This window comes from Rhinoderma darwinii, chromosome 7 (genome assembly GCF_050947455.1).
Source record: "Rhinoderma darwinii isolate aRhiDar2 chromosome 7, aRhiDar2.hap1, whole genome shotgun sequence".
In the NCBI taxonomy this organism is placed as follows: Eukaryota; Metazoa; Chordata; class Amphibia; order Anura; family Rhinodermatidae; genus Rhinoderma; species Rhinoderma darwinii.
In genome coordinates, this window is record NC_134693.1 from 41,655,842 (window position 1) to 41,669,920 (window position 14,079).

At 40.0% G+C, this 14,079-nt stretch overlaps 1 protein-coding gene across 4 annotated transcripts in view; it reads right to left on the bottom strand.

Moving 5' to 3' along the window:
* Positions 1-7,749: 7,749 nt before the first annotated feature.
* LRRC8B (leucine rich repeat containing 8 VRAC subunit B) overlaps positions 7,750-14,079 on the bottom strand; it is a 29,651-nt gene continuing 23,321 nt past the window's right edge. For all 4 annotated transcript variants that reach the window (XM_075833247.1, XM_075833246.1, XM_075833248.1 and 1 more), the window contains exon 4: positions 7,750-13,989. In XM_075833247.1, coding sequence (XP_075689362.1) covers positions 13,699-13,989 — 291 coding nt within the window. In that variant the 3' untranslated portion in view covers positions 7,750-13,698. The remainder of the gene's footprint in view (positions 13,990-14,079) is intronic.

Genomic DNA, 14,079 nt, shown 5'->3' on the forward strand with positions numbered 1-14,079 from the left:
GTAAAAAACAAAAATGTAAACTGTTTTTTGGTTAACTTCGCTCTAAACATTTTTTTAATAAAAAGGAATCAAAAAGTTGGTACCAATATAAACTACAGTACGTCCCGCAAAAAATAAGCCTTTACACCGCTCAATCCATGGAAAAATAAAATAAAAAAGTTATCGCTCTCAGAATGTGGTGAAACAAAACATTTTTTTTTTTAAAAAGTAGTAAAATACAAAACTATATAAATTTGGTATCGCCATAATCGTATTGAGCCGCAGAATAAAGTTAATTTGTCTTTTTTACCGCACTGTGAAAGACGTAAAAACGAAAAAAACAAAAACAATGTAGGAATCACTGTTTTATCCAATTTCAGCCCGCAAAGAATTGTTTTTTCAGTTTCCCAGTACATTATATGGTGCCATTAGAAACTACAACCTACTCCCACAAAAAATAAGTTCTCATACCACTCTATTGACAGAAAAAAAAAAAAAGCTAAGGCTCGTGGAACGCAGGGTGTAAAAAATGAAAAACGTCTCGGTCCTTAAGGGGTAACTAACTTTTCTTAAATGGATTGGCCACTTTAAGACAACTATCAGGAGTGCATTCTAAACCGTATTATTGGTAAATGTACTATTTGATTTTAATGTGCAGTTTAACGCTACTTACCCGGTATCGTAATACACATCCCCTTGTTATGACAGCTGTATCTTCCTTATGGCTGCGGCTCCCATTCATAATATGGCAGTGGATGCAGGAGCATGTGACTAGACACATCACTCTGCATCCTTTATTGTAATACACGGCGCTTGCGCAAGATTCCAGGACGCACAGTGTCGCAGCTCTGAGTTAACACGAGCCGTCGTACCATTACGACGCTGTGATTGAGCGGGCTAAGTTGCTGAGCTGGCACCATCACTTGCGGGTGTCGGCTGTAAAATACAGTTGACACCCTGCTCCAACAGCCAGGATTGGAGATCGCTCCAATCCTGGGCCTTTAACCCTCCCTTTGTTACCACATCGCTGCCCTGCGTTTCTATAGCAGCCAGAGGCCTAACAATGCCCCCAGGACTTCCATATATGGAAGCCTATAAGGCTAGATTCACACGGGCGTTCTGCATCTCGGACGCGAGTGCATCCGTGCTCTGCGCTGCGGGATGCGATATAACACATCCCCCTTAGAGTAGTCTATGAAGGGATGCATGAAGCGTGAAAAAATAGAACATGTCCTATTTTATCACAGACCCTCCTCACGAGCCGTTGAAACAACGGCCGTGTGAACAGCCAAATTGAATTATATGGGTCTGTGTGAAGGCCGTTGTTTCAATGGCCGTCACACGGATGTTTAACATGTTCGTGTGAATAAGGCCTAAGGCTGAGTTCACACAACGCAGATTTCTGTCATGGATTTTAGACTTTGTAATGCAAAGGGTTTGATCCTGCATCAAATCCACATTAAAATCTGTGATGTGTGCACTCAGCCTTAGGCCTTGCCACAGGCAGACTGTTAGTTTTACACAGACACATTTAATGCAATACAAAAGTATTGCTATGTATTATACGTGCGATCAGTAAGTTAGATGTTCAAGTGGATTTTTAAAAAATTATAAAAATTTAAAAAATAGTAAATGTATCCCAAAATGGTACCAATGAAAACTACAATTCGTCCTGCAAAAACCAAGCCCTCATACAGAAAAAATATATTTTTTGTGCGAATGTAAAAAAAAACAAAAAACATATAAAGGAGATATACATTTATTATCGCCGTAATCCTAGCAGCCCACGGAAAAAAGTAATCATGTCATTTACACCCCACATTAAACTCAGTAAAAACAAGCCCCAAAAAACAGTGGCGGAATTGCGTTTTTTTCCCACCTACATCCCCCCAAAAAAGTTATACAATGCATTTTATGTACCTAAAAATGGTGCTATTAAAAAAAACATTGTCTTGCAAAAAAACAAGTCCATTGGTCCAGTAGCCTCAGAGGTTTGGTGATAGAAAAGATTGGGTCTGGCAGAGGTTGTCCATTCACTGAAGCGACCGCCAGAGGTTTCTCCAGAGGAACTGTGGCCAAGTAGAGACGGTCTACTAAGTCCTGCTGAATAAAATTTGAAACCGCTCCAAAATCCAAATAAGTGTGGATAGAGTGCGATTCTTCACCCGAGAAGACAGCCACGGGAATAGATGATTTGGAAGAGAATTTAGCAGTTGGCGTCGATCCACCTAGGGATGTCTCCCCAATCAGCCCTAGGTTCTGGAGTTTTCCGCTTCAGTGGGCATTGACGTGTGAAATTACCCTTGTGGCCACAGTACAGACACAATCCTGTAGAACCTTTACGCTGACACTCCTGGTCTGACAATCAGAGTCTGTCCACCTGCATGGGTTCTTCAGGAGGAACAACCGGAGGAGACTGTAGGGGTCTTTGGAAACTGGGGGCCAGTATATAGGACCTTTTCTCCCGGCGAACTTCCTGAGCAAATTTCTGGATCCTCATATCGATACGAGTGGCCAACAGAATAAGGGCATCCAAAGTGGGTGGCAGTTCACAAGCTGCCAGCTCATCCTTAATTTGAGGATCCAGTCCTTGGCAAAAAAAGTTGCTACCAAGGCCTCGTTACTCCAGGCAAGTTCCGCCAAGTTCGGCAAGACGTCCGGCCTGGTTCTTCAAATACAGTACGGAAAGCCTCTAGGAACTGTAGGTTTTGCCGACTCCGGTACCTCACGTTCCCAGATAGGGTTTGCCAATGCCAGGGCTTTGCCAGAGAGAGGAGGGAGACAATAAAAGCGACCTTGGTCACATTAGGGGGGAAAAAGATGAGCATGTAGTTTAAAGTGGATCTGACACTGGTTGATGAAGCCTCTACAGGTTATTGCATCTCCATCATAGCGAGGTGGTAGTGGCAACAAAATTACAGGCCCAAAACTGACAGGAGGGATAGCAGGGGGTGGAGTAGCGGAAGCAGCCATAGAAGGAAGATCCAAACGGGTAATAATGGAGTTTACAGCCTGTAGGAGCCGATCCTGATGTGCCTGGAGGTCACGCATGTCTGCTTGCATCAACTGGACCGCTGTCTTTGGTTGACAAGCGAGATTCATGGCCTGAGCAAACTGTAATGCCATGCAGGTATGTAGACCCACTGGGCCACTTCGCCGTTACGGAGCAGCTGCTGATCAAACTTTGTCTGTGAGAGTCAGTAATGCAAAATACCTGGTAGGTCAGAAGTGGGTAAATAACAGTCAGCGGGAAGCGGCCTGTGTAGGATGATGACGTGAGGCTGCAGCTTTGAACTGGAGTAGTGCAGTCGCCTCGAACACTGGAATTGGCTAGGACACCAGACTGGAGTAGTGCAGTCATCTCGGACACAGCTGAAATCATCTTGGACACTCAGTATGGCACGGGTACCGGACACAGATGGTGAAGTCGTCTCGGACACTTGGTATGGCACGGGCACTGGACACATAGTAAACACAACTCGAACACTCTACTTGGCACTGGAACTAAACACAATTACTGGATACAGCTAAGGAACCATTTGCAGGACAAACATGGGTAGATACAACATTGCTCAGGCAAGGAATGAATGGGCAGAGTTCCTTAAATAGTTCCTGGTATGCTGAGATAGGTTGGAGATTTTCCTGGTGCGTGTGCTGGCCCTTTAAGAGTGAAGCGAGCGCGCGCACCCTACGGGCATCAACAGGAGGACAGTAATGCACACCGGCTAATCAGAGGGAGGAGACGCCGGCTGGAGTTCAATAGTCTGCAGTTGCTGATGGGTAAGAGATGCCAGCAGTCAGCAACCATTACAATGTGGTATACTGCTTTGTGGATGAGCGGTTGTTACTCCTAAACACTTCCACTTAATATGAATATACAATAATAGCACTTACAGTCGACCAGGCCAGAACTAGCAGATCAGGAATTTAAAAATTTCACATGTTGGAAAGGTGGCACGTGCCATGTTTAGTCACAGAGCTCTTCGGTGCGACCCATACATGGCAATTGCATGACTTTGTGCTTGATTTTATGTACCGGTTTGCAATGGGTGTGGCTAAAACACCTGAACTTAATAAGGAGAGGTGTCCACATACTGTTGGATATATACAGTGGATATAAAAAGTCTACACACCTGTTAAAATGCCAGTTTTTGTCATGTTACAAAATCAGTATGAGATGAATAATTTCAGAACTTTTCCCACCTTTAATGTGACCCATAATCTGTACAATTCCATTGAAAACTAAACTGAAATCATTTAGAAGGGAAAAATAAAAATAACAAAACTACTATCATGTGGTTGCATAAGTGTAAACACCCTCTTATAATTGGGAATGTGGTTGCGTTTAGAATTAGCCAATCACATTTAAATGCATATTTAATAGTAGTCAGTACACAGCTGCCATTATTTAAAGTGATTCTGAGTAACCCCATGTAAAAAGTTGAGCTGTTCTATTAGGATTTTCCTGACATTTTCATTGCTGAATGTGACAGCAAAAGCCATGGTCCGTAAAGAGCTTACAACACATAAAAGGGATCTGATTGTTGAAAGGCATCAGTCAAGAGTAGGGTACCAAAGAATTTCCAAGGCATTAGATATACCACGGAACAGTGTCATCAAGAAGTGGATTACATTTGCCACAACAGTGACATTACCAAGAACTGGACGTCCCTCAAAACTTGATGAAAAAACAAGATGAAAATTGGTCCGGGAGGCTACCAACAAGCCTACAGCAACAGTAAAGGAGCTGCAGGACTTTCTGGCAGGTATTGGTTGTGTACCGCATGTGACAACAATCTCCCGTATTCTCCATATGTCTGGACTGTGGGGTAGGGTGGCAAGACAGAAGCCTTTTCTAACAAAGAAAAACATCCAAGCCCGGATTGGTTTTGCAAAGACCTTCAAAGTCTGCCAAAAGCATGTGGGAAAACGTGTTATGGTCTGATTTAACTTTTTGTCCATAATTCCAAAAGGTGTGTTTGGCGCGAAACCAAAACACTGCACATCACCAAAAGAACACCATACCCACGGTTTTTCTGCAGGTGGAACTGGGGCTTTAGTCAAGGTGGAGGGAATTATGAACAGTTCCAAATATCAGTCAATATTGGCACAAAACCTGCAGGCCTCTGCTAAAAATCTGAAGATAAATTTCATCTTTCAGCGTGACAACAACACAAAGCATATCTCCAAATCAACAAAATAATGGCTTTACCAGAAGATTAAAGTTTTTGAATGGCCCAGCCAGAGCTAAGACCTGAATCAAATAAAAAAACCTGTGGGGTGGCCTGAAGAGGGCTGTACACAGGAGATGCCCTCGCAATCTGACAGATTTGGAGCACTTTTGCAAGGAAGAGTGGGCAACAAGTGCCAAGTCAAGATGTGCCATGCTGAGACTTCTACCCAAAAAGACTGAATGCCGTCATATAGTCATTCAAAGTAGTATTAGTTTAAGGGTGTGCATATTTATGCAACCACATTAGTTTTGTTCTTTATTTGTATTTTTCCACCCTAAAAGATTTTGTTTTGTTTTTTTCTATGGAATTGTACAGATTATAGGGGACATTAAAAGGTGGAAAAAGTTCTGAAATTATTAACCTTGGGCTAATTTTGTAACATGACAAAAACCTGCCATTTTATCAGGGGTGTGTAAACTTTTTATATCCACTGTATCATATATATATATATATATATATATATAGCAATATTTAGAGGAAAAAGACATGGACCGCACAATCCACAATGTATACGTTGATCTGAGCCGCTAGGCATTATTTCTAAACATGAACATGAGGTTCTTAGTTAACACACACATATATATATATATATATATATATATATATATACACACACATACATACACACACACACTACCGTTCAAAAGTTTAGGGTCACTTAGAAATTTCCTTATTTTTGCAAGAAAAGCAGTTTTTTTCAATGAAGATAACATTAAATTAATCAGAAATACACTCTATACATTGTTAATGTGCTAAATGACTATTCTAGCTGCAAATGTCTGGTTTTTAATGCAATATCTACATAGGTGTATAGAAGCCCATTTCCAGCAACCATCACTCCAGTGTTCTAATGGTACATTGTGTTTGCTAACTGTGTTAGAAGGATAATGGATGATTAGAAAACACTTGAAAACCCTTGTGCAATTATGTTAGCACCGCTGTAAACAGTTTTGCTGTTTAGAGGAGCTATAAAACTGACCTTCCTTTGAGCTAGTTTAGAATCTGGAGCATTACATTTGTGGGTTCGATTAAACTCTCAAAATGGCTAGAAAAAGAGAGCTTTCATGTGAAACTCGATTGTCTATTCTTGTTCCTAGAAATGAAGGCTATTCCATGCGAGAAATTGCCAAGAAACTGAAGATTTCCTACAACGGTGTGTACTACTCCCTTCAGAGGACAGCACACATAGGCTCTAACCAGAGTAGAAAGAGAAGTGGGAGGCCCCGCTGCACAACTGAGCAACAAGACAAGTACATTAGTCTCTAGTTTGAGAAATAGACCTCACAGGTCCTCAAGTGGCAGCTTCATTAAATAGTACCCGCAAAACACCACTGTCAACGTCTACCGTGAAGAGGCGACTCCGGGATGCTGGCCTTCAGGGTAGAGTGGCAAAGAAAAAGCCATATCTGAGACTGGCTAATAAAAGGAAAAGATTAATATGGGCAAAAGCACACAGACATTTGACAGAGGAAGATTGTAAAAAAGTGTTATGGACAGACGAATCGAAGTTTGAGGTGTTTGGATCACACAGAAGAACATTTGTGAGACGCAGAACAACTGAAAAGATGCTGAAAGAGTGCCTGACACCATCTGTCAAGCATGGTGGAGGTAACGTGATGGTCTGGGGTTGCTTTGGTGCTGGTAAAGTGGGAGATTTGTACAAGGTAAAAGGGATTTTGAATAAGGAAGGCTATCACTCCATTTTGCAATGCCATACCCTGTGGACAGCGCTTGATTGGAGCCAATTTCATCCTCCAACTGGACAATGACCCAAAGCACACCTCCAAATTATGCAAGAACTATTTAGGGAAGAAGCAGGCAGCTGGTATTCTATCTGTAATGGAGTGGCCAGCGCAGTCACCAGATCTCAACCCCATAGAGCTGTTGTGGGAGCAGCTTGACCGTATGGTACGCAAGAAGTGCCCATCAAGCCAATCCAACTTGTGGGAGGGGCTTCTGGAAGCATGGGGTGAAATTTCTCCCGATTACCTCAGCAAATTAACAGCTAGAATGCCAAAGTTCTGCAATGCTTTAATTGCTGCAAATGGAGCATTCTTTGTCTTGACTATATTTTCTAGTCATTTTGCAACTCATTTGATAAATATAAGTGTGAGTTTTCATGGAAAACACAAAATTGTCTGGGTGACCCCAAACTTTTGAACGGTAGTGTGTATATATATATATATATATATAGATTTCGTTTTTTTCCCCATCTATGACAAACTCCTAGGGATCTTCTTGAAAACACATTATTTGCTGGGAATATATGTATACTGTCCTATGAGAAAGGTGATAGATTTTTTTTATGCACAAGGTTTAATAAATAACTATCAATGTCTGCCTTTAGTCTGGACTCCTTTTACTACTCTAAAAGAAATAAAACTAGATGACATTTATAGATAAACTATCGTAGGAGCAAATTAACAAATCTTGAGTATATGAAAACTCTGACATCCTTCATTAAACACTGTTATGCATAGACAAAAGACGATCAGATGAAAACCTGCTCAATAATGAAAACCTCAAAAGAAAATCATGTCCAAGAAAAAAACCCTAAAAGTTTATTTGGAAATTAATGCACATATTAATCTTTGTACAAAGCAATGGTAATACAGCGAACACTTACATTCAGATAGAACAATCTCCTTCATGTTAAACAGGAAAATACCTTAGAGATCAAGATGACGAGTATTTTCCACAATTTCTATGTACTCTTGGGTCTCATGCACATAAGAAATACGGTCTCCTGGTACAATTTGGCACAACTTCCACTTTTACATATTCACAAAAGTTTGCCGTTTCCGACAGCCATTGGACTAAAAATGATTCCGAGTGGTTTCCAGGTACATTAGAGTATGTGAATGAACCCTTAACAAGTCAGTAATATCAATTCATATCTACTAAAATGAATATAACAATATTAATCAAAATATAACTATTTATGTAATATACAATGCTTCCATGTGTAACATGGAACCAAACAAATGGTAAACTTCTTTGCTATACAGGTGCTGAAAAACACCCAGTAAAATGAACCTGCTGGTTAAACTTAAAGGGGTTTTCCACGACCGGACAACCGATGACCTATCCACTAGATAGGTCATCAGTGCATGATTGGTGGGGATCCGACACCCGGACCCGATCAGGTGTTCCTGCTGCCTCCGGGCACCGGACATCCATGCTGGAAGCAGTTGGCTCCGGTCACATAATAATGGCCGAGCTGCGGTACTGCAGCTCTGCTCCTATTCAAGTGAATAGGAGCAGAGCTTCAGTTCTGCAGAACGGCTGCTATGCAGTGTGTGGAGCCATCTGCTACCAGCTCCGGTTACTGCTTACCGTTCAAAACATCCGGCGCCCAGAGGCAGCTGATCGGTGCGGGGTCCAGGTTTCGGACCCATCTTAATCATATACTGATGACCTATCCTGTGGATAGGTGATCAGTTGAATGGTCGTGGAAATCACCTTTAAAAAGAGTATTCTCCCCCCATCCAAAAAAAACCCTTTAAAGACATCTAACAAGCATTTCCTTACGAACACGCCGAATCCTTTGTTCCTGAGAAATAAGAGCCTGCCAAACGGGTACTGCAGTGGCATATCCAGCTCTCCCTATTAAAGTAAACATGCACGCTCGGCCGATCCAAGCTTGCATGTTTATAAGGGAGTCGGTGAGAAAGCTTTCGGCCAACAGCTATGTGATCTGTATAGTCAGTTTAATGTAGAGGAGGAAACACTTATAAGCCTAATAGACAGATTAACACAGAATGTGACATAGCATGTAGCGGGTTAGAATGCCTCTATAGATGGACAGAAATCTAGGACTTGTAAATAGAGCGACTTCCTTGCCTTGAGAGATTTATATCTTACTTTAGGCAGAAGTGAACATATCGTTTTTACCTGGGTACACTTTTGATTAAGATTATCTGACTAGAAGATTAACATACTTTATAATGTGTAATAAACATTCTTGCTCCTAGCCCTAAACAGCCAGATTGCCACACACGTTTATCGATTATTAACCCCAGACGGGCATACAAATCCTTTTACAATTGGGAGGGACGGGCAACTGCCGGACAGGTGTGACACTTTTTTTTAATTCACCTCCCACCCCAAGAGCAGATTTTCTATGGTGTCTGGAATCCTCCCTCATACACATTAAATAGTTGGAGAACTCCATCAAAAAGAAACTAATGTGTTGTATGGAATATCCCCCATATTTGTGTGCACACTATGGGTAACTGGACCAGTGGCCTAAAATACTATGAACTGATTACATCAGTAGTCACTAAAACATTCTAAGTATGTTAGTAAAGTTTAAGAAAGAAACAAAACTCAAAACCCTCTACAGGTCCACTCAACTGCAAAGCTGTCCTGAGAAAATATTGAATAGCTCTTTATTCCTTAAGTTGAATATATTTATAATACGTATTGCACACAGACAATATAACGGTAGTGGCTAGCCCATGAGTAGGTTATAAACAGTGAATATTAATGTCATTGTATAGATTGTACTATGGTGCACATTAATACAGTAAATCACAAGAAGATGACAATACAATATCTCCTGCTATATACACGAGAGACACTACATTAATGTAGGAGTTAGACTTTATAACATTGAACATAGTGCAATCTGAGTAAAGTATGGCAATAATGGATTTCAATTCCTCATAATCAACATTTGAATAGTTTTATAGGTCTTGTAGTTGGCTCTTTAAATTACGTGTGTGTAGAAATGGTAATTTCCCTTGCATTACCATGTAATAAAATTCAAGATGTTGTCTGCTACAGAGAAGAGGTCTATATGGTGGAGGATATAAATACCAGATGCCATGAACACCTTTTGTTTTCAATGGACCTCCTGCAATACTTCAGTCGACCAGGAATGGCACTGTAGGAAAAACAAGCATTGACATGGCAGCTAACAGAGGATTATCTTGCCCTATAACCTGAGCTCAATACATAAATCTATGGCCCATTTAGCGTCCAAGAATTTTAACAATACTGTCAAAATATGAATTATAGGAGCAATATTCCCTATTAAAAGATGTTGCCAAAAGATTCTGCTACCGCTTTCCAGCTAAAATAATTTTTTCTCCTGATCACGAGTGACATAAATGAGCAAACACTAAATGGGCTAGTCATAAATCTGGAATACAATGTCATTAGAACTTCCGAGCAGATGTACATTACTATATCCCAATCTAAAAGATATAGATAGAAAGGTTAACTAGTCTCCAACAGTATAAATTTTATGACTTATGAAAATAAATACAAAAAATTGTAAGAACACGCAAGTTGATACAGTAACATTTACAAACCATACAAAACCAGATTGACCAGCTTTGAATAGGCTATCATGCTTTTAGTGCGTGCATCACTAGAAATTGTCTGACTATAGGTCATTTGACAACATATTGCCTTTCGTTTTGTAGGACTGTGTGAGCTTTATAACATATACATGCTTTAAACCATCACAAAGGCCAAAACACCTCAATTGCATAGTAAAAATATGCTGGAGATGAGAAGATATGGCTAACAGTATAATTAATATATAGGAATGTTGTACAGTAAATTGCCCAACGACAAATCTGGACTTGAAAGACTTGTCAGTATTTAAAGTCTATGTTCAAAGAACCAAAACACAATTTATGAACCATTTTATGGTTCCAACCAATATTTGAAACAGTTGTACAATATTGTGAAAAACAGAACGGCTTTCTTTCAAAAACAGCGCCACACATGTCCACAGGTTGTGTGTGGTATTGCAGCTCAACCCCTTTTACTTTAGTGGAGCAGAGCTGCAATGCCAGACACAACCTAGGGAGAGGTGTGATGCTGTTTTAGGAAGAAAGCAGCCAAGTTTTTCTTAATCTGTACAACACCTTTAACCAGTGTAGTCACTAAGAATTAGTGCCACAGACATATGACACGCTAGTTTCTAGTACATATATAGACTGCATTGTGCCTACATGATGGTTCTCTCCACTGGTAACATAAGAGCTACAATTTAAAGGCTACATGCATACAAAATAAAAAGTAAAGAAACTTTGCAAATAGTATGGAGTAAAAAGATCATATCGTTTTGTATATGCGGCTCATATGCCAAACCAAGTGTCTTCAATGCTTACAGACTATGTGTGTAGTCTGATCCTGCAGTCATGTTACTCCGCTCCCTCTTCTTGTAAACCTACAGACAATCTAAAAGGGAGCAGATAGCTAAAAGTAACACATGACCACAGGGTTTGTATTTTGTAACTAAGGAGACACATAGGAGCTGTATACACAAAACGGTACGACATTTTTAATCAATGCTTCTTAAAATTGTGCATTGTTTTAGACGCATTGAAAAAAACAACCTTTACTTTTAGAACTTCACAGCTCTTGTGTTCAGCAGGCAGATTACATGTATATTATAAATAACATAATAAATTGTAATTTCAAGGGGTTTCCTGGTAGCAGAATTTTTTTTCAAAAGCCTTAACCTGTGAAAATTTAAAAATGTGGGTTCCCGCCAGTCTTCTAGGTACACAGGAACACAGTCATGTGTCGTCCATAGTAATGACATGCAAGATGGTGAAGTGGCCATATTGGAGTGTGACGTATTATCAGCATAGATAACAGATCACTGCATTAATGAACACACAGAGAGGACTGGCGGGGGACACGGACACTGGCGGGGAACTAAAAGATAAGTAAATTATAGTTTAAAGGGAATCTGAAAATTCTGTGTCGATTAATTTCTTAATATATCTTTATTGCACTCAGAGCTTTGTTTTTCTGATACAGTGCTCCAAATCCACTGCACAGACATACATTTACAGAAAAACCTGCAAGCTACCTGCAGCCGCCACCTGCGGGGAGCTCACTGCATAATATGATTTTATGGAGCTCAATGTATACATTAAGCTCCTGAGCTCCCTCTAGTGGAAGCTGTAGGTGGTTAGTATGTTATCATTTGAAATTTATGTCTATGCAGGGAATTTATAGCGCTGTATCAGAAAAAACAAAGCTCAGACAACTATGAAGATATATTACAAATTAATTAGTACAGAATTTTAAATTAAATAAAAACAAAATGGAGTCAAGTGTGGACACCAACTTTAAGGCTTTTTGAAACATTTTAGCTTTCAGGAAATCCCTTTAATATCCCATGGGAAGACATTGCAGGAAATGCACAGTCATTGTAAACAAAATTAAGAATTAAAAAGAAACTGATGGAATTTTAGGAATCAGGACAACCAATAATGTCCGAAACAAGGGCAGCATATAAATCCCTTGTAGCCCCCATCCTCCCCTCATACAGACCACCGCCATAGTCTTTTCTAATCCATTGGATGAGCAGCCGATGGAACCAATAGCATTTCTGACCCACAGCTTTGGCGAAGTTTAGTCTGAGATATCTACCTAATGTAAAATCTTTACACCGGCTGTAATTTTTATTTCTTTTCACACATTTCTAATAAGAAAGTCTACCACGCAGCTACAAGTTTTACTATCACAGTAGTTTAGCACACATTCCTCTAGTCAGTGCCTGGTTCACTCAAAGATCCAAGTACTTGTCACATAAATGGGCACTTTTTGGTCCCTTAAAAGAGTTATCCGGTTTCGGCAAATTAATATTTATTCTTTGTATAATTAAAAGTTTTGCAATTTTCCAATATACTTTCTGTATTAATTCCTGATGGTTTTCAAGATCTCTGCTTGTTGTTATTCAGTAGGAACATCCATTGTTTACTTCCAGTGGACACAATTCTGTCCATGGTCATGTGATGAACACACAGGTGCGGAGATTACTGGAAAACACTGCTCGGATACTCACAGACTGCAACTGTAACGATCCGGGCCCCTGTGTGTCCATCACATGACCAGGAGTTTATCCACTGGAAGTAAACAATAATGTTCCTACGGATTGACAACAAGCACAGATCTTAAAATCCATAAAGGGATTAATACAAAATAGATATTGGAATATTGTATAACTTTTAATTATCCAAAAAAAACAACATTACATTTGCTGAAACCGGACAACCCCTTTAAAAAATATATTTTTATTTTTTTGTTACCAGCGCTTTATTTTAATTCGTTTGTGCTATAAAATACAGAAAAATGTTAAATAAACTAAACAGAAGATTTTAACTATTCTGGTGACAGTCCCTAGACACCAGCTACAGCGAAGGACCCCTTTAGGACCATTACAAAGAATACATTAGGAATTGCATAAATAACAGTTTACTAGTAAATGTTATTGCAATTGTTTCTTTTCTCTTTTGGGACATTATGACTGTAACCTGCAGGCTACTGGGAGATGTCCTATAAGACAAAGGCTGTTTTGGACAGCCAGCAGACTTTATTGCTCCCCGATATTAGTATGGAAAAACACTTCCAAGGCTAAAGGGAGCAATTCCAGCGTTATGTTCTGGTTAACGTGTCCGACAGGCAGTAATGATCTACACCTTAATGTGGCGGGTTTCCGGTCTATGATGATCTACACCTTAATGTGGCGGGTTTCCGGTCTATGAGTGGACTTGTGATTATCTTTTGCATACGATGGCAGTGTATACAGCACATTGGTCTCTACAATAATACAGTTTGGCTTTAGTGACTGACAGGACTCAAGCTCGGGAGGAAGAGATTCAATTTGGTTTCCGAACAGCTCGATCTTGATAAGGTTTATTAAATCACCGACATGCGGTGACAGGATGCTCAGGCTGTTTTTCCCCAATAGTAAACACTGCAGTTTGCCGCATTTAAACAGCCCATCTGGTAACATCTCAATCTGTAAAGAAAAGACAGAAATGTTAGGATTTCCATGAACCAGACATTATGGACAAAAATAAAAAATGAAGGATGTGCATCTTGTATTTTA